Source organism: Alternaria rosae (genome assembly GCF_020736505.1).
Source record: "Alternaria rosae strain MPI-PUGE-AT-0040 chromosome Unknown BKA58scaffold_8, whole genome shotgun sequence".
Classification (NCBI taxonomy): domain Eukaryota; kingdom Fungi; phylum Ascomycota; class Dothideomycetes; order Pleosporales; family Pleosporaceae; genus Alternaria; species Alternaria rosae.
In genome coordinates this window covers 1,766,949-1,786,752 of record NW_025763577.1, presented here as the reverse complement: position 1 = coordinate 1,786,752, position 19,804 = coordinate 1,766,949, and the positions used below count along the sequence as shown (strand labels likewise).

The 19,804-nt window shown below is 51.7% G+C and overlaps 1 protein-coding gene across 1 annotated transcript; it reads right to left on the bottom strand.

Annotated features, from left to right (window-relative positions):
- Window positions 1–17,312: 17,312 nt before the first annotated feature.
- On the bottom strand, window positions 17,313–18,587 carry BKA58DRAFT_390609 (uncharacterized protein). The gene is made up of 3 exons (XM_046170846.1): window positions 18,394–18,587; window positions 18,011–18,337; window positions 17,313–17,958 (listed from the first exon to the last, which is right to left on the bottom strand). Exons 1-3 carry the CDS (start codon window positions 18,430–18,432, stop codon window positions 17,533–17,535), a joined length of 792 nt encoding a protein of 263 aa, XP_046022936.1. The 5' UTR covers window positions 18,433–18,587; the 3' UTR covers window positions 17,313–17,532.
- Between the last annotated feature and the right edge of the window lie 1,217 nt (window positions 18,588–19,804).

Genomic DNA, 19,804 nt, shown 5'->3' with positions numbered 1-19,804 from the left:
CGGCTGTATACAATCCCTCTCTGCCGCTTTCTCTTTAACCGCACCTGCTGTCGCCGGCACATAGCTAGCGCCGTCTCTTCTGCCTTGCTCTTCTCGCACCACGACACAAAGTACCGCGTGTTCGGCCGTACAGTACTAGCTCGGATGTGTGTTGCTATCCGTACCTGCATGCTCTCTCCCAGCTCTTCTTCTCGCACCGGCGGCAGCGTCGCGGTAAGTAGTACTATCGGGCACGGTAGCAACCGCAGATTCTTCAGCTTCGCTAGCTTTGGTCGCCAGTCGCTCGACGTAAAGACGAGATGACACTCGTCTACTACTACTCGCCGCAGTAGCCCCTTGCTACTAAGCATGCCGGCATAGCTAATAAAGTTGTCGCTGCTTGTCACGTCCCCTGCTACGTCTGCACTCACTACAACAACAGCGGCCGGGTTCGTCTCGCCGTGCTTCCACTCCATGCAGTCTACCCCGCAGCCCTGTATCCGCTGCACCAGATCCTCAATCAGCGCTCGGTACGGCACCACTACTACAGTAACCCCACCCGCCTCTAAGACTGCCGGCACGGTAAACAGCAAGCTCTTCCCCCCACCCGTCGGAAGCACTACAACAAGCGGCGTCTGTCCGTCTAGTACAGCGTACATTGCCTGCTCCTGCTGCACCGACCGGAAGCCAACCTCTTCTTGCCTAAGCACCTGCTGCATGGCCCTGCGAACCCTCTCTTCCCGCGTGGTTACCGCCAACACCCTTCGCCCCGGCCCTTCTCTTCTGTTCTCCTCTTGCCGCTGCCTCTTCCTCATCCTCATCCTCATCCTCGTCCTCTCTACTACGCGTTCGCCTGTCCATGTTGCCTGCGCCCCGTCTCCCCCCGCTAACCCCAAAAACTGATGCCACCTCGTGCTTAGCGGCCGGAACGTCTCCACCGAGCGCACGCTTAGATGCTTAACAATATCCAACCGTACGCTGTAGTATCCAACGCCCATAACCGTTGTTCGCGAGTTCTGCAGCTCCAGCGCACTCTCTTCTTCTTCATCCATCTCCGCCTCCTCTACTTCTCCCACTTCGTCTTGATACCCTTTACTAAACGACTCGCCCACTACCTCCCGCCCAATCCCAACCGCTGTGTGTCGGTAGTCAAGCGTGTGTAGTTCAACCCCAAGACGCTTGCCCGTCTCTCGCTTTAGCAAGCGCGTTAATCGATCTGTCTTCCACGGCCCCTGCTCATCGCCCCATACATAGTCGCTGAAGCTGCCCCCTAGCACCTCCACCGTAAGATACTCTTGAAACGGCTGCAAGTACGCCAAGTAAACGGCCATGATCTGCCCAACCTGCGGCGGCAGAAAGCGCGGCACTATCTTGGGTTTGTCCCATTGCGACTGCGACTTGTGATAGCGGACTACCGTCATAATCTGCCCGTCTGTGACAAAGATATTACGGTCCTGCAGTACGCCATTTCGATGCCGCATCGTTGTAACCTCAGACCCCCTGCCTGGCTGCCCCGACGTCATGTGCACACAGACGAGCAACAGCTCCAAAAAGCGGTCGACCTGACGTAAGTATCGCTTTATCCGCCACCGACTCCATGTACCAGTACTAGACTGCATCCTCTGACCTGGTTCTCTCTGTCGTGCCCAAGTCAGCATCCACTTGAGCCCATTGTGGAGTCTGTTGTCGCGACGAGTAATAAAAGACTCGCCACGTCGTGTAAAGGTAACGTCGTCCGTAAGCTGATCAAGCGAAATCTCAAAGCGCTCGCTCGGCTGAGCCACCCAGAGAAGCTCCTGCCAAAGCATACGCTCCGCCTCGGCTACTACATCTTGAGCCATCTGACAGAAGCGGCTGATATAGATGGGGCGACCGTTTAGATAAAAGATCTTCTTGTCCTTAGACCAGTACGCATTGCCCGAGTTACCAGCGGCTAACGCAACCGATTTGCTGTATGCGAGTAAACTAATCATTTCGCTCATCGGACTAAAGGATCCATCCGCGAGAAACTTTTGTCTCTCTGCGAGGAAACGATCGCGGTCCTTGTCGGTCTGCTCGTCACGCTCTGCTGCGGGAAGTAGCTTTTCCACCGCAAGCACACGGACGCAGTACACCATGCCAGCAAGCATGTACGAATAGTGTTTCGCTGTGCGCAGACGATCCATCTCGCCATCAATGCCTAGCACAGCGAGAAAATGTAGCAACCCGCTGCAGAATAAGTTGTTGCTAACAGACTGAAAGATAAACGATGCAAGCACGTCGAGTAATGCATCCACCTGAGCCTCCGTGTCGGCCCCATCTAACATGTCCCACAACGTAATCGCCAGTCCCTTCTGCTCTCCTTGCCAGCAGAAGAGCTCGCGGGCATCTTTCATGAAGTCGGGTTCCTTTTTCCGGCGCGTTGGACGGCGCGGGCGGCTGTCGCTGTCGGCTTCACTTCCGGATCTGCTAGACCCAGAAGAAGTAGTATCACTCTCCTCTGCCGCATCGCTATCATCCACACTACCCTGTCGAAACTGGGCAATCCTGCGCTCTTCGTCGGCAAGTATGCGCAGCAAGTAGCACACAAACTTCACCATGTAGCTTGCGTACGTTGCCTGACTCTCTGGGTTCTGCAGTCGAGCCAACGGCCGCACATCTGCCTCCGACATCTTTGCGCTTCGTACCCATCGTCGTGACTCCCGTGCTAGCGTTGACAAGCCCTTGACGCTCCTCTCAATTAGCAGCTCTACTAATTTCCCCGCCCGCTGTAGCTTTATTTCGTTACGGTCAGGCAGCCGCATCTGGTGCGCAAGATGCTTTCGGTTCCGTTTCGCAAGATGCTCCAACCATCCTGTCCGCTTGAACCAACCCGTCTTGTCTGTCTTGGCTGCCTCTTCCTCCATGACGTACGCCCTCTCCTCTTCTTTCTTTCTAGTCTCTTTCCAATTCGCTAGTTGGGCTTCTACTACCCCAGCTTCCTCGCGGGTACTAGACGGCTGGCTGATGTCGTTGCTTGCGTGGACAACAAAGTAACGCCGCAATGCATGTTTTTGGAAGAACGTCTGCACTTTCACCGCTGTGTAGCCAACTCTATCCTTAGCGTTCCATGACGCATTATGCTTGCGCTTGCGGTGTTTCCGCAGCGCATCTTGATGGACAGTAAGGAAGTCGCAATCCTCTTCTGCGCAGTGCAGCCCGTCTAGCGGTGGGCCAAGTTCGGGAATGGGCGGCCCTAACGGTGCAGGCAGCGTGACATCTTCTGGCTGCTGAGCCCATCCATGCTGGCGGAACACAGTCGCGATCTGCGCTCTGCGCTTGGGTGGGACGGCATGCTGGACGCGCAGGTGGGTATCAATATTCTGGACAGCTGTCGCATGCTCTTTGCAGACGAGTACATGGTACGCTGGTAAATAGACAATCTTCTCTTCAATAGTGGCAGTAGATGCGGCTGCTTGTAGAGCACGGCGCGTAGAAGCGGTAGCTAGCTCTGTGTGTGCGGTCCATACAAACTCCATTGTAGTCGTAAGCTAAGGTTGGGGGAAGGCGGGAAGACAATAGGCGTAATAGGCCCTGAGTAGCCCGGCGTAATTTCCTAGCCACGCGACTTCGTCTCGCTGCCTCCCCCATCCGGGCCAGCCACAAAGCTCTCTTCACTAGTATACTTTGTCACGATGGTCATCTCTCATCAGCCTACCCTGGCGCCTGGCAACGCAGCGAGTAGTCAGTCTACAGCGAATAGATCGCGCATTCCGTATACTCCTCCTACGCAAGCCTATCGTGACCTGTTGCGAGCTGCTGCGACAACTTCCCTGCTTTCCCCCATACCTAACTCGCTTGCATACCATGCTGGCTGGTTTAGCGTGGACACAGTGGACTGTCCCCCTCTTTTTATCGCGCATTCTCTTCTAGGGGCACTTAGACTACTGCGTACCAGCCTTCCAGAAGACATTCTGCTCGATAATACCTGGCACCGACTTTTTAGCGCAGCAAGAGTCTTGGAGAGTTCTGGAGTAAGCCTACATTCCCCTCCGTCGGCGCAGAAACGTACGGCAGCTTGGGCAGGAGCCCCCGAACCCTCTCCAAAGCGCACATGCCTCGCCTCTGCCAGCGAGAGCGAGGAGGACCCTGTTGCAGGCCATCACCAGAGGCGAGGCAGACGGAGGAGAAGCTATAGTGCTGGGCAGGATGCAGACGAGACGGAAGACGAAGAAGAAGTTGCTCATGACCATAGGGCCGAGGAGAAGGGTGCTCATGACGATGGGGAAGATGACGCTACACCCCCTCTTTACACCACGCGCGTCTCCAACAACAATCGCAAAGCAGAGGTAGCACGCGAGAAGAAACAGGCAGCCGTTGCGGCCAAGCGGAGAGAAGAACGCGGGCTTGTTGCTCCGAAACCAAATGCTGCTGCTGCCGAGCAGCTAGCGCATCGTGCAATAAGCGACAGTGACGTGCCTGATATCGCCTGGATCCTGGGGCAGAGGATAGGCCAGCTCGACTTCTTTTATACTGCGCGGCTCCCCTACGTCACCGCCACGACAATGCTTCGCAATGCCCGGCAGCTTGGCAGCCCTACGGCAAGACGCGATGTGACGCAGTTTATGCAGAACTGGCGACAATCAGGTCAACCGGTTTGTATTGCCTTGCCATCAAACACAGCAGGTCAGACAAGGTCTCCCTTCAACCTCATCTGGGACGCAGTAACGCAGGCCGAAAACGTAAAGTCCACCGCGGCCATTGTTGTTCGATGGGGTTTGGCTAGCATTGGTCAGAGATACCAGCAGACGGTGGACATGCTGGAGAAAGCGGATCTTCGAAAGGGCCGGGGTAAAAGCCGGCGGGAGAGAGAGGGCCATGTGCGTGCCCAAGCCAAGCGGATCCTCTAGGAACAAGAACAACCTTCTGGTACGTGGGTGGCGTACAACAACCGGCTGAAGCGATCTCGTCGATGGTACGAAGCCGCTCAGGTGCTGGGTTGGGGCTGTCTCTTGCTTATGCCGGCGGATACAGTAACATCCTGTTAGGTGGAGCAGACGCTGCGAGTCGCGGAGTGGACAGTATGGCTACAACTTGTGCAGCGTGTCAATGCGCCTGCAGTGCAGCTCGGCCGCGAGTTCGATGCCTGGTTAGGTCCTGGTGGTCTTAGCGGCGGCCCGATTCCATGCGCAGAGCGATCTGGCATAGAGGCGAGTCAAGCCTTGCGCATCTGTGCGATTCCCGACTCGGACGAGGAGAGCAATAAGAGCGACGAGTTGGAAGACGTCGAGAAGGTCGATTTGGCAGTGGCAGCCAAGGACAAGCGCCAGCTGACTCTACCAGAGCTCGGATGCTGCAGAACGAAAGACTACGTCGAACCTGCTCGTTGCGATGAGGACCTATTACCGTGAAGTACGATGCAAATGGAAAGAGTGGCAAGTGGATAGAATTGTAATCAACTAAGTACCATCTCTTGTCCACCCCAACTCAACAAGTGTCTTCTTCGTAGCTCTCTTTCCCTCCAACTCCTAGCATCCCTCAGAAGCAGCCTCCTCATCTGCCTTTTGCCACTCGCATGCCACACCAGCAGCGAAGCAGTTTGTACAGGTTGGAGCACCAAGACCTAGGCCCTCGAGCAGATTCTCAGCGCCGATATTCCGACACTCATCTATAAGTCGCGCGCTACTCCGAAGACAGCCGTCGCATACCGCACCGTCACCAGGAGGGTAGCTTGTGCGGCTTGCGGTTGCCAACACAGCCGTAAGCGCCTCGAAGTTGATCCCGCTGCTTTGGGCTGGGTTGTACTGGGTAAGAAGCCACCTGAATGTCGGCAGGTCAGGTTGAGAAGTGTGGATGAGATTGGCGTTAGTGCGGACAGGGTCGGTAAGGTAGGACTCGATTGTCTCGCAGGCGAAGAACTCGGAGGCTGGGCTCGGAAACGTAGACGGGTTGATGCAGTTGGCGGCCTCGAAGATGATGGCGCAGGCGCGGGGAGTGATGCGGACACTAAAGAGGTAGGTCTCCACTTCATGCCTTGTTAGCTGTTGTAGATATAGCGCGTGAGGTAATGCTTACAGAACTTGACAAATCGATCGAGAGACGAGTCGTTCGCGAAGAACGCCTTGATCTGATCGTCGCTGGGGAGGGACGTGGAGGCGGACATGGTACTTGGAAAGAGTGGTCGAAAAGTGTGTAGTGGCTGACCAATTCTCTGGTAGTTGGAGGAAGAAAGAGCCAAGGTAACAAAGGACGTCTAGCTTTAAATACGTACTATCCCCTCGTCGATAATCGCACGTGTGGCCTTCACCGTAGGTTGTTCCATCACCGCCCCCTTCACTATGGATATCTTCACACGTCTGACGCCCGGATTGACTGCTGCCTTCACCTCGACAGTCAACGCAGCATCACAGCGACAATCCACTCGCCTTAGCTGCGGATAACTCCAACAGCTTGGCGCTCCGATTGGCTGCCGCCTTCACATCTGGATCTGCCAGATCCACACGTGGAGGCTGGCGGGACTTGCCGCGCGACTTCACCTCGACAATCAACCCACCTTCACAGCGATCAAGTCCCCTTCACCACGGGGATGCCCCGCATCCTAGCGCTCCGATTGGCTGCCGCCTTCACATCTGGATCTGCCAGATCCGCACGTGAAGGCTGGCGGCCGCGCGACTTCACCTCGACAAGCAACTCCTCTTCACGGCGACAATCGACCCCGCGTCACCTCAACAATCGGCCCACCTTGACAGCACCCAGCCCAGCGTCAAGGCGATAATAAGCTCGCCTTCGCCGCAAACATCTCCAGCGACCTGGCGCTCCCATTGGCTGCCGCCTTCACATCTGGATCGGCCAGATCCGCATGTGAAGGCCTGCGTCTGCGCGACTTCACCTCGACAGTCAACGCAGCATTACCGCGACAATCAACTCACCTTCGTCGCGGACATCTCCAGCATCCTGGCGCTGCGATTGGCTGCCGCCTTCACACCCTAATTAGCCAGATCCGCATGTGAAGTTCTGCGGGACTTGCCGCGCGACGTCGCTGCGGTCATTTCGACTTCACTGCAGATATCTTGCTCAGTCCAACGCTCGGAGTAGCTGCTGCCTTCACCGCAGATTGTTCCACTTTACCATTCTTCTCATTCAAGTGGCTCGTGCTTCCCTGGGTATATATTGGCGCCTTTCCGCTGCTCCTTCGTTGCAACTTCACAACTTCTCTACATCAACACAATTCCAACACACTTCTCTTACCATGGCATACCTCTCCAACGCCTTGACCTCCGAACACCTATCTACCGACGGTGTCCAAGGCCTACACTATGAGCTGATCAGCAAGGTTGGCCTCAGTGTATGTACCTTCACATCGCTACTTCACCAACACGCAACAAGCTGACCTTGTCTCTAGGACGCTATCGAGCTGCCAACTCCCGCTGAACTCCGCTCCCTCCCTTTGCTGCCCAACACCACGCTTCCCAACGACTACGACCGCACCCCCGGCAAGTTCGTCTTCGCTAATCCCGCGCGCACCTACCCTATCGTCTACAACAACAAGGAAGGCATGCTCGTTGGCAAGTCAGAGAATGGCGATCGCATCTGGGCCCACATCCATCGCGCCTACGGCAACAAGGTCCTCTGTGATCGCCCTCAACGCGCATTTATCTTGTTCCAAGCTGTCAGTAGTGGTGGCGTAGTTCAGTGTCTTTCTAGTCTTGAGCAGGTTAATGAGTGGGATGGATACATCGCGGGCGAGTGCGAGGGCCTGGTTCCGCGCTGGCGTTTTGTGTATGATTCCCTTGTTCAAGAGCTTCAGGCGGAGGCGGAGTAGGGGCTTTGAGGACTTACAGGTAGCAGTACCTTGCGGTAGATAGCATGACTTTGAGATCCAATTCTACCTCTTTCTTTCCTACCTCTTTTGTGTCGACCGGCCTGAACATCGTGACAGTACTATTGTTCCAACGTCGACGTGCTATAGCTCTACTATTATAACTCTAACTTGGAAGGCTATAGAAGAAGACGCATCTTTTACCTATCGCGAGGTAACGTACAGTCTAACGTTCTTATTAGCTACTACCTTAACTTCTGGATCTACCAGATCCGCACGTAAAGGCTCGCGGGACTTGCCGCGCACCAGTTTCGTTCCTCTGTGCCTACTTGCAGACCACAATCGCTATCTAGATCGCATTCTTCATATTCTTACAAGCGTAAGAAGTCCCTCTATCTTGCTGTTATCTAATCTACGAACGTACCTACAGTAGTATGGCTCAAGTCTTGAACTTCCTGACTTCGCGCACAGGCCTGTAGTCGGAGGTTACAAGCTCCGACTTCAGCGAGGAACGTCAAGTCTCTCCAGCCAAAGTTCACGCATAAATATCTCAACAACAGTGCTAGCTGCAGGTATTCTGAAAGATGGAATAGATTTGGAGCGTTGTCTTGCATCTTTTGGGTAAGTTGCAGCACGTTGCGATACTAGTAAAGCCCGCGGATTATGCGCACGGATTATGCCCTCTAGATTTCCTTTCTTGGTTAGCGAACCCTAACGCGATACCTAATCGAGCGCGGATTGTGCATAATCCGTCGCCTTATATTGGTTAGGCTTACAAGACTTACTACGCACTAGTTTTGTTTCTCTATGCCTACTTGCAGACTATAATCGCTATCTAGATTGTATTCTTTATATTCTTATAAGTGTAAGAAGTCCTTCTATCTTACTATTATCTAATTCACTAACGTACCTATAGTAGTATAGCTTAAGTCTTAAACTTCCTAACTTTGTGTACAGGCCTATAGTTAGAAGTTATAAGCTCTAACTTTAGTAAGAAACGTTAAGTCTCTCTAGCTAAAGTTTACGCATAAATATCTTAATAATAGTGCTAGCTATATGTTACAGGTAACACAAAGGATTCTCTCCTTGACATGGGGTGAAGGGGTTGAAGGCCAACCACGACCAAGTCAGAACGCAACGATGATCGCGGGGCTCGGGGTCACGTGATCAGGATTGGCATCCCGCCAAGACCAGGCCTCCGGGAGGCCAGTGGGGCTAGGGAAGCCACGGTCCTCCCAAACCTCCCTCTAGGATAGGAGGCCAGGGAGGACAGGACCTAAGGCAATGGGTATAAGAATGTGTTGGATTTCATTATTACACTCATTGTGGTCAACTCAAATAGTTCATCTCTTACACAGATTGTCAACTAGTTATTCTATCGTTTATAGAATTGGATTGTCTTTACCTGCAGTTATTCCACGATAACTCTTTTCCACAGAATCGCCAGACAAACCTCACGGACTACCGCTTTAGTCTACCTCGCCTTAGTACGGACCGAGCCTAGAGAAGTATAGCCTAACCCCGTGTAACACTTTGACCACCATCGGATTCAGTGGACGTGAATAACAACCAGGTTGCCCGATTAAGGAAGATGTCAGCCCCAAGAGTCACTCAGAACAACGCGGCCCAGGGTCCGGGACCCTCGGCACCAGCACCAGCAAACGATGAGATGCTGGATGCATCCGACTCGGAGACAGAAGATACTCCCAGTGCCACGGAGCTCAGACACCTTAGGCAACAGGCCCAAGTTCAGTCTCGGCAGATGCTCGAGATGCAGAACATGATCAATCAGCTTGCAAGTCAGCTGATGGCCACCCCCAACGAACGATCATCTACTACGAAGAAACCCAAGATGGCGTCACCCGAGAAGTACGACGGAAGTCGAGAAGAACTGCGAACGTTCCTCACCAACATCGACTTGTACTGCGAGTTCAACGAAGTACCCAACGACCAGGAAAAGATCCTCATGGCAAGCACGTACCTGAAAGGAAAGGCTTCCAATTGGATGCAGCCATACGTGGACGACTACCTTACGGATATCACGCAACATGGAACTAAGGAAGAAACCCGAACCATGTTCGCGAGTTGGACGGAATTCAAACAAGAAATGGGACGCATCTTCGGAGAAGTAGACGCGAAGAATCAGGCTGAGAAACGGATTACTCAACTGAGGCAAACCAAGTCTGTATCAGCCTACACGGCGGAGTTCAAGCAACTACAGGCTAGGATCGATTGGGATGATGCGGCACTTCGAACGGTCTTCGAAGCAGGCCTCAAGGAAAATGTCAAGGATGGCCTTGTACACCACGACAAGCCCGGAACACTACACGCGTTGATCGAGCTTGCTACACGCATCGACAACAGGCTATGGGAGCGAAACGATCAGAAAAAGTACTTCCGCCCTAACATGGCCAACATAAAGAGACAGCGTGGAAGGTATGACAGGGATGGCGATGCCATCATGACCGGCAAAGTACAAGAGAAGGCCAAAGACAAGAAATCCCGAGGAAAGAGACACGACGGTCTCTCTAAGGAAGAACGCCAGAGGCGTTATGACAAGAAAGCATGTCTCCGATGCGGTGAAGTTGGACACTTCGCCCGAGACTGCCCTACGGGTGAAGCAAGTAAGCAAGCAGCTGTCAAGATCGGGATGGTCAGACAGGGCACGCCCTACCCGGCTCAGATAGAACCGGATGACAACCTTAGCGACATGGACCTCTACGAGGAAGCCCGCATGGAGGAAGACTACGAGGTCATCCAGCAACCAAAGCGAGCCGACGACATCCTCACGATGGAGAAACCTAAGGAAACCGACTGGAAAGTCGAGGACAGAGTCGTACTAGAACGACTAGCAAAGAACCAGTGTTGGGTATGCGGAGACGCCGCACATCACGCCAACGACTGTGCGAAGCGGGACCGAATTGTAATAACCGGCCCGGACGCCGAAGAAGTTGGGTATCAGGCGATACACCAACAACCGTACTTCGAGGACCCAGGAACAGAGGTTCTCAACCTCGAAAGACCCGAAGAAAGGGACACCAGAGAACACCGAGGATTGTGCTGGTACGACTGCAAAGTAGAGTGCGAGTTCCACCAAAAGGATAAAGAGGATTGCAGAAAGGACCAGGAAAGGTGCTGTCACCTAAACCTGTGGGCAGACGAGTGTCTAGCGGACAACTGCCACCTCCATGAGCCTGAGAAAATAGGAATCCATGAGAGACTCCTATGGCCACAGTGCAAGAACGGATGTTCCTTCCACCGCGACCAACTCGAGAAAGCACGACAAGTGGACGACTACTACCATGTCACCCTGTCATCAAACATCTGCGAAGTAACAAACTGCCCCATCCACGAAGCCAAGAAGGCGGAGCCAAGGAAGAAAATCACCAAGGAAAAGATACCTCATCAGAACCTTCATTGGAGCTTTTGTTACGACGACAGATGCATAATCCATTACAGTTCCAAAACCGACACAGGCTACTTTCCCAGGAAAAGGAAAGGTAAGCAGGCAAAAAACTAGGATGCCGCCAGAAACAGGGTCACACTGGCGAGGGCATACCTAAAACGACCCTTAGGAAAGTACAGGATACCGATGGTCAAGCAAGGCAGTTGCTCACAACCGTATCTGTACAAGGTCAGAACATCCAGGCGCTCGTAGACAGCGGGGCCGCACGGACATTAATCTCCCCACGAGTGGTTGAGAAACACGAAATACCATATCGAATCAAGAGTAAACCGATTCCGATAATACTAGCCGACGAAAAACCCATGGAATATGGAAGCGGCATGATACGAATGGAAACCGAGTCCACCAAGCTACGGATAGCGGGCATAGAATGCCAAATGGACATCGATATCATGGATCTAGGAGGACTAGATATGTTAATAGGTTATGACTGGCTGGACGCCCATAACCCCGCCATCGACTGGCGAATGAGGACGATACTCAAAAGAGAACCTGTGCACAAGGTTGCAGGAGTACGCCACGAGACACGCCCGACGAATCAGAGCTCACCCCAGGACGGGAGATTTGGCAGCATCTCACCGCATAAGATCGCGAGAATCTATGCGAAGGACCCTCAGAAAATAGGAGTCATTTGGATAAGGAAAGTCGCGACCACGAAGGAAGGACCCTTACCACTAGAAATACCACGAGAGTATCAAACCGACGAGTTCAAGGAACTCTTCGAGGAAAACGAGGCTACTGATCTAGCAGACCATCAGGAGTGGGATCACGAGATCATCCTAGATGAAGGAGCTAAGCTAAGCCCAGGACCAATGTACCCAATAGCGCCCGAGCACGATGCTGAGCTAAGGGACTACATCCAGAAGAATCTGAAGAAGGGATTCATCCGACCGGGATCAGGCCCGATGGCCTCACCCATCTTGTTCGTAAAGAAGCCTAACGGAAAGTGGCGACTATGTGTCGACTTCCGAAGGTTGAACAGCGTCACGAGGAAGAACCGATATCCCTTACCACTCATTACAGAGCTCATGGATCGACTCCAAGGAGCTAAGTGGTTTACGAAATTCGACGTTCGGGAAGGATTTTACCGAATCAGGATTAAAGAAGGTCACGAATGGATGACAGCGTTCAAAACGAAATACGGACTGTTCGAGTATACGGTTATGCCGTTCGGTTTGACGAACGCGCCGGCAACCTTTCAATCAGTCATCAACAACGCTCTCCACGAGTACCTTGGGATCTTTGTCACAGCGTACCTGGACGATGTACTAGTGTACTCCAGCGGATCGCTCGAAGAACATGTGGAACATGTCAAGAAAGTGCTCAGGAAGCTCAAGGAATACAAGCTGTACCTGCAGCCAGGAAAGTGCGAATTCCACGTCAAAGAGACGGAATTCCTAGGCTTCATTATATCTACAGAGGGAGTTAAGATGAACCCAAAGAAAATCGCGGCTGTACAGGAGTGGCCACAACCCAAAACAGTCAAAGATGTGCAATCCTTTCTAGGATTTGCCAATTACTACCGGAAGTTCATCAAGGATTACTCGAAGATCACAGCACCCCTCTCAGAGATCACGAAGAAAGAAATAGGGTTCAAATGGAACGAGGAACATCAAGAGGCTTTTGTTCGAATCAAACAGATCTTCCTCGAAGCACCCGTACTAGAAATGTACGACCCCAGACGGGAAACGCGAGTCGAGACCGACGCGTCAGATTATGCACTCGGTGCTATATTATCACAGCAGTGCCCAGACAAGAAATGGAGACCAGTGTTCTACCATTCAAGGAAGTTCTCCGGAGCAGAACTTAACTACGACGTTCACGATAAGGAACTACTCGGGATAGTAGCTGCCTTTGAACAATGGGAAGTCTATTTGCTGGGACTACCACATACGATCGAGGTTTTTACCGATCACCAGAACTTGGCAAGCTTCATGACAACCAAGAAACTCAACCGACGACAAGTCCGATATGCTGAGATGTTAGCTCAGTTTGACTTTAAGATAACGCATCGAGCCGGAACGCTTAACGGAGCAGCAGACGCTCTAAGCAGGAGGTCTGACCTACGAGAAGAAAGTCATGAAGAACCACACGACGCCATGTTCAAGAAGATGCCCGATGGCACACTACGATACAACCAGCCGGAACTAGCTAAGGTAGCTAAGGTGGCCGAGCAGGTGGAAACACTACAGCAGCAATGGCAGAGGAAAGCGTTGCACTGGCAACTAGAACCAAGGCCAATCCCACGGGAGATACAAGAAGATGAGTTGGAGCTCAGAGCGATGACCCAAGTCGGGAAAACGTACGTGGCTCCACCCATACGGGAAGAACTCATCAGAGAACTGCATGAGTCCAAGGAATACGGACACGCATCGCTGGAAGAAATGGCTAGGCGACTATCAAGGGTGTTTGCGATACCACGCTTGCGAGCGAAGGTGCAGGATGTCCTAGGCAACTGTTTGGCTTGTCATCAGAACAAGCCCAAGAGACATAAGCCCTACGGCCTGTTACAACCCTTACAGCCACCAACCAAGCCATGGAGCAGCGTAACGATGGACTTCATAGTGAAGCTCCCGAAATCGTTAGAACCAGGATCAGGACGACTTTGTGATACAATCCTAGTAATCGTGTGTCGATTAACTAAGGGAGCAAAGTTCGTACCAACAGAAGAAACCATCACGGCGGAAGACTGCGCGTATGAAGTCTCCAAAGCATTGATATCAGAGCATGGTATACCAGAAGAATTCATAACGGACAGAGATAAGCTGTTCACGTCTAAATATTGGACAACATTCCTGGCCAAACTGGGTGTAAAGAAGAAGCTATCGACTAGCTTCCACCCTGAAACGGACGGCCAGACGGAACGAACGAACCAGACACTGGAACAGTATCTGAGGATGTACGCCAACAAGCTGCAAGACAACTGGGTTGAACTCTTGCCGACAGCACAACTGGCCTACAACAGCACAAGATCGGCGACCACGAAGTACTCGCCGCACTACGCAAACTATGGATATGAGCCGACTGCTCATCGAGACCCAAAGGATGTAGAAAGCATCGCAGTAGGCGCAGATGATAAAGCCCGCCTCATGCGAGAATTACACGAGGAATTGAGCAAGAACATCGCCCACAGGAACCTCACAACAGCCAAAGCGGCTAATAAGCAAAGGATTGAGGGACCAACCTTTAAGAAGAGGGATAAAGTTTTCCTGTCACGACAGAACCTGAAAACTAAGCGACCAAGCAAGAAACTGGATAACCTCCGAGTAGGACCATTCGAAATCCTAGAGGAAATAGGCACAGTAAATTACAAACTCCAACTGCCACCAGGCATGCACATCCACCCTGTCTTTCACAAGAAACTCCTGGAACCAGCACCTCCAGATGCCGAGCTAGCAACGGATATAGAGCTCGAAGACGACGAGTACGAGGTCGAAGAAATTAGGGACCTGCGGAAAATCGGTCGTCAGTGGAAATACTTGGTCAAGTGGCAAGGATGGCCAGAGGGTCAGAACACTTGGGAACCAAAGGAAAGCTTGACGAACTGCAAGTCACTGGTACTTGAGTACCACCGGAAACACCCAGAGAAGCAAGGACCGGGTCCTCGAGGGAAAGGAAGTAATCAAAAGAAGGGTCGAAAGAAGCGTCAGCCTGTAACCAGCCCAAGTCAGTCGACGGTCCGGGTAGCGATGGTTCGGTTGTCGGAAAGTCCGTACCAGGGGCAGAGTTCCCCTCGGCTTGCTCTTTCGCACGGTCTTGAAGGCTCAGGATCGCGTGATCTCGATCAGCGTACGAACGCTCCAAGGCCTCAGTTTCCGCGACTTCTAGACGAAGCCGCGCGACCTCGGCCTCTGCACGGAGAAGCGCTAAACGCTTCTCACGCTTCTCAGCTTCAACCTTTTCCCACTCTTCCTCGGTTACAAACAAACTGCACTCAGCTTTCACGGAAATACAACCCGCACACTGCCCAGACGCAGTGTCCACGAAGCAACGAAGGTTCTTCTCCTCACAGCGCTTACAACGAAACGTCATTTCGTTCCCTTGCTGCCGGACGCGATTAGCCCGGGCCTGACGCTGTTGAGTCGAGTTTTGCGAACGGACACGGCGAGTCGGGGGTTGAACCTTGGGCATGGTTAGGGACGCTGGAGGCAGGAAGAGGCGGCTATAATGGCCCGGGGCGCGCAGACCTTATATGCAGCCCACGCCTTAACGATCGGCACGGCAAAATAATAATCCAGGGTATCGGGACGATACGCCTAAGAGGGGGGATAATGTTACAGGTAACACAAAGGATTCTCTCCTTAACATGGGGTGAAGGGGTTGAAGGCCAACCACGACCAAGTCAGAACGCAACGATGATCGCGGGGCTCGGGGTCACGTGATCAGGATTGGCATCCCGCCAAGACCAGGCCTCCGGGAGGCCAGTGGGGCTAGGGAAGCCACGGTCCTCCCAAACCTCCCTCTGGGATGGGAGGCCAGGGAGGACAGGACCTAAGGCAATGGGTATAAGAATGTGTTGGATTTCATTATTACACTCATTGTGGTCAACTCAAATAGTTCATCTCTTACACAGATTGTCAACTAGTTATTCTATCGTTTATAGAATTGGATTGTCTTTACCTGCAGTTATTCCACGATAACTCTTTTCCACAGAATCGCCAGACAAACCTCACGGACTACCGCTTTAGTCTACCTCGCCTTAGTACGGACCGAGCCTAGAGAAGTATAGCCTAACCCCGTGTAACAAGAGTGTAATAAAGCCTTAAGCCGCTAGGCTTTAATTCTAGCCTTATTAGTAACCGCAGAGTTAAAAGGGTTTACGCAGCTCTCTCTAGCTATTGCTGTCGCTGTAATGCCTAAGTTTTAAAGTCTTCTCTTGCTCTAAAATAGTAGTGTTAAAGCGTTTTAGTATAGCGTTCGCATCTATTAGCTATACGCCTATAGCTTAAAAACTCTTTAATATAAGATCTAGCTTTATTATAGAGCTCTAGGTAGGCTAAAAGACGTTAAAAAAGTCGCGTTTTATAACTCTTGTAAGGCCTTACAAATAGTAGAGGTAGTAGTTAAGTTCTTAGAAGTAGTCTTTTAAAAGAGGCGTAAAGAGCACTATATCAAGCGGCTAGAGGCTGTAGTGTAAGAGGCTACGCTATATTAAGCAGACTGCTCTAGTTACATAATGTACAACTTAAGCGCTAACTAAAGCAGTAAAGCACAAGGCCTATAAGAGGCGAGTTAAACGCGTAAGAAGAACTGTTACACGAGGTTAGGCTATACTTCTCTAGGCTCGGTCCGTACTAAGGCGAGGTAGACTAAAGCGGTAGTCCGTGAGGTTTGTCTGGCGATTCTGTAGAAAAGAGTTATCGTGGAATAACTACAGGTAAAGACAATCCAATTCTATAAACAATAGAATAACTAGTTAACAATCTGTGTAAGAGATGAACTATTTAAGTTGACCACAATAAGTGTAATAATGAAATCCAACACATTCTTATACCCATTACCTTAGGTCCTGTCCTCCCTGGCCTCCCATCCCAGAGGGAGGTTTGGGAGGACCGTGGCTTCCCTAGCCCCACTAGCCTCCCGGAGGCCTGGTCTTGGCGGGATGCCAATCCTGATCACGTGACCCCGAGCCCCGCGATCATCGTTGCGTTCTGACTTGGTCGTGGTTGGCCTTCAACCCCTTCACCCCATGTCAAGGAGAGAATCCTTTGTGTTACCTGTAACATTAAGCTTAGAGAACATATACTCTAAGCTTATCTCCGTGTTAAATAGACCTACGCTTAGCGTTACAGGTCGACTACAACTATTATATTTTCTTAGCTACAATGTAGTAGAAGAGGCAAAAGTGTCTGAAATGCAGATGCACAGCAGTTTTATATCTCTAGAAGTGTATAGGAAAGGGTGAGGTGCCTGTCGAGTTGGTTTATCTCGATAAGGGGCTATCACCAGGATTATCTCTACTCTCTTATCATACACATATATAGAGTCTCTCTCTTTCATAGCTATTAAATCAACTCAGTCCTTTATGAACTCTCACCCACTATACGTAATAGGGGCATTTCTCGCTTACGGGCATGGGACGTTAGGTACGCAGTGCAAGTCACGTATCAACCAAATTGTAATGCAACCTTCGATTAAATCCACTTCCAAGTCACCCTAAAACTTCCCCTTAGGATTTCAGATAATTGAATTTGTATTATACGCAGCGTAAAAGTATAGCGCACAGCTTCACAAATAGTTTGAGCATCGATCGTCGTGACTGAAATCGTGGATCGTCCCAAGTCACGTACGAGCTGGTAAGCGCCGAGGTCTACATGAGTTCCGCAAGAACATTCAGTAAGACTTTGTTGTCGATCCGGCAACCCTCAGTTGGTGTGAAACCATGTCTGTATCCAGCGCGAAGCTTGAGATCCAAATCTGCAACGCTGTAGCCTTTCAAATTGCTCTTCAGAACAAGCGAAAAAGCCCATGAACAGAGCGTCGTCGTGTCTGATACATCTTCTACAGTGACTGCGTTGCTAAATGCTTCTGTCATCAAAGCATCCAGAGTCAACTGACCAAATTGCTCCATGTGGGAAGAGGCGGAGCTAGCAGGAAAGTCGGAAAGCTCCCATGGTAGAGGTACATTGATTTGCGACAAGTCGAGGGATGCTCGTTTCGAGTTTGGAACATCTGCAAATTGGCCAGCTGTATGTTGAGACTGCTCTTCGTGGATTGCAATAGGGGGCAAGTGCGGCTGGTCAAGATCAGATTTGATGCAAAGTACAAATGATGTTGGATCTACATACCTCCAGTGTGTCCGGTGAAGGATTGGGAGCTGGACAGTCTTTGGATACAGCAAAGCGGTCATCTCCCAGCAGCGGCCACGAGATGTCCGGAGCAATTCGAACAGCATTACTGTATGCGTCGAGAAACTCATCACGTAATCCCAGAAATTGCAGGAGCCGCTTCAATGACCTGTTATCTGTAGCAAGATCGTCGAGCTTCTGTTTAGTTGTAGATTCAATGTTCATGCCTTCGTATTGACGGATCTTGTCTTCGAGGGTTGCGATGTATTCTTTTTGTCGCGCGCGACAGCGACGCTGGTTGTTGCGCATGCGCTCCAGATCTGTGGCCTGTTCTTCAAGTTCAGCACTCACGCAAGAATATGGGATGCCGGAATCGACCGCACCTTGCCTTTCGCAGGAGAGCTCTTGTTGTTGATCCTCATTTCCAGTTTTGGCAGTACCGAAGTGGCTGCTTGGAAGGCGTGCTACTAGGGATTCGTGCACTTCCTTCGTCGGCGAACAAGATCAGACACTAAAAATTCGCCAAAATTCGCCCAAAATAATATCGGACGTTCGTCCAGTGTTTAACATATGTTGGTGTTGGTACAAACGAGATTGGATCCTAAGCCGTAACCATGTCGTCAGTAGCCGGAGTGCCAAGATCGGCCAACTCAGCTCCGGCCCGTTGACCAATGAAATCCAAGATCTTGCCTTTCTGCCGTTCGTCCACTCAACCACGCCGAGAAAGGTCCACTGAAAGCACCGCCCGCATTACAGCGAGAACTCGTTTATTTGGAAAGCTTGTAACCACAGCAGCAGAGTACATCTGTCAGTAGCCGCAACGGTATCTCCAGGTCACGACGCGTCCCTACGTGTCGGTTTGGTACCTGTAGAGCCTCAGTTGCGGCCCTGGCAGGAACGTGCAGACAGAATCTACGAACAAGCCACTTAGCATGACGCGTCCATCAAACGCAGCAGCAGCCATCTCGCCGCGGCACAGCGATGAGACATGAGACGACGGAACCCAGACGCCATCACCAACCGACAATGTTCGCAACGTCCCGTATCGACGAGCATCAAGCGCCACGCAATACCTACAGATCATCAGACAGCCTCCTTCATTGTCGCCCTACCCTTTTTCGAACGAGTGATGCCCGTTGACACACCGGAAAAGGTCTGAAGAGAGAGCTGTCCTGCTCAGTAGGCTCGACCACACGCACGAGCGGAGCATCGCTCTTCTGGAGCCGCGTTACGACGTAGAGCTGCTGCCGCTGCGCCCGATAGCAGGTCACACCACACAACACAGCCGCATAGGAACCTAGTGGACGGCATCACAACACTAAAGAATATTGAAGGTTGGGGAACGTGTTATGGGCCCTAGGGGCACGAGGGCAAGATAGCACACACAACAGCTGAACGCTTGGGGGAGACTGAGGGAATTGCGGTTGCAAAGCACAAGGCAACCGTGCCTCTGCGAACCTTGCAACAACGTTACACACACGAGGCTTCGAGTACGGCATACACACAGGGACGCAATCCGAGGAACACAAACACAGGCAAACACGTCATTTCTAGAGACGAAATGTATATACTCGTAGATGAAAGCCAGACAACGCAGGGGTAGGGGATGGCCGATCATATCATTGGTATAATGAAGTGGGGCGGTGTAGACAGACTCAGCAGCGCGTCGGTTGTGCGCCGACCCTTTGCATCCGGGCATAGCCTCGCGGCTGAAACCGACTAGGCATAAACAATCAAACGAACATACTCACAAGAACTGAACGTAGTCTAAACATAACAACAAGACCGATTAAA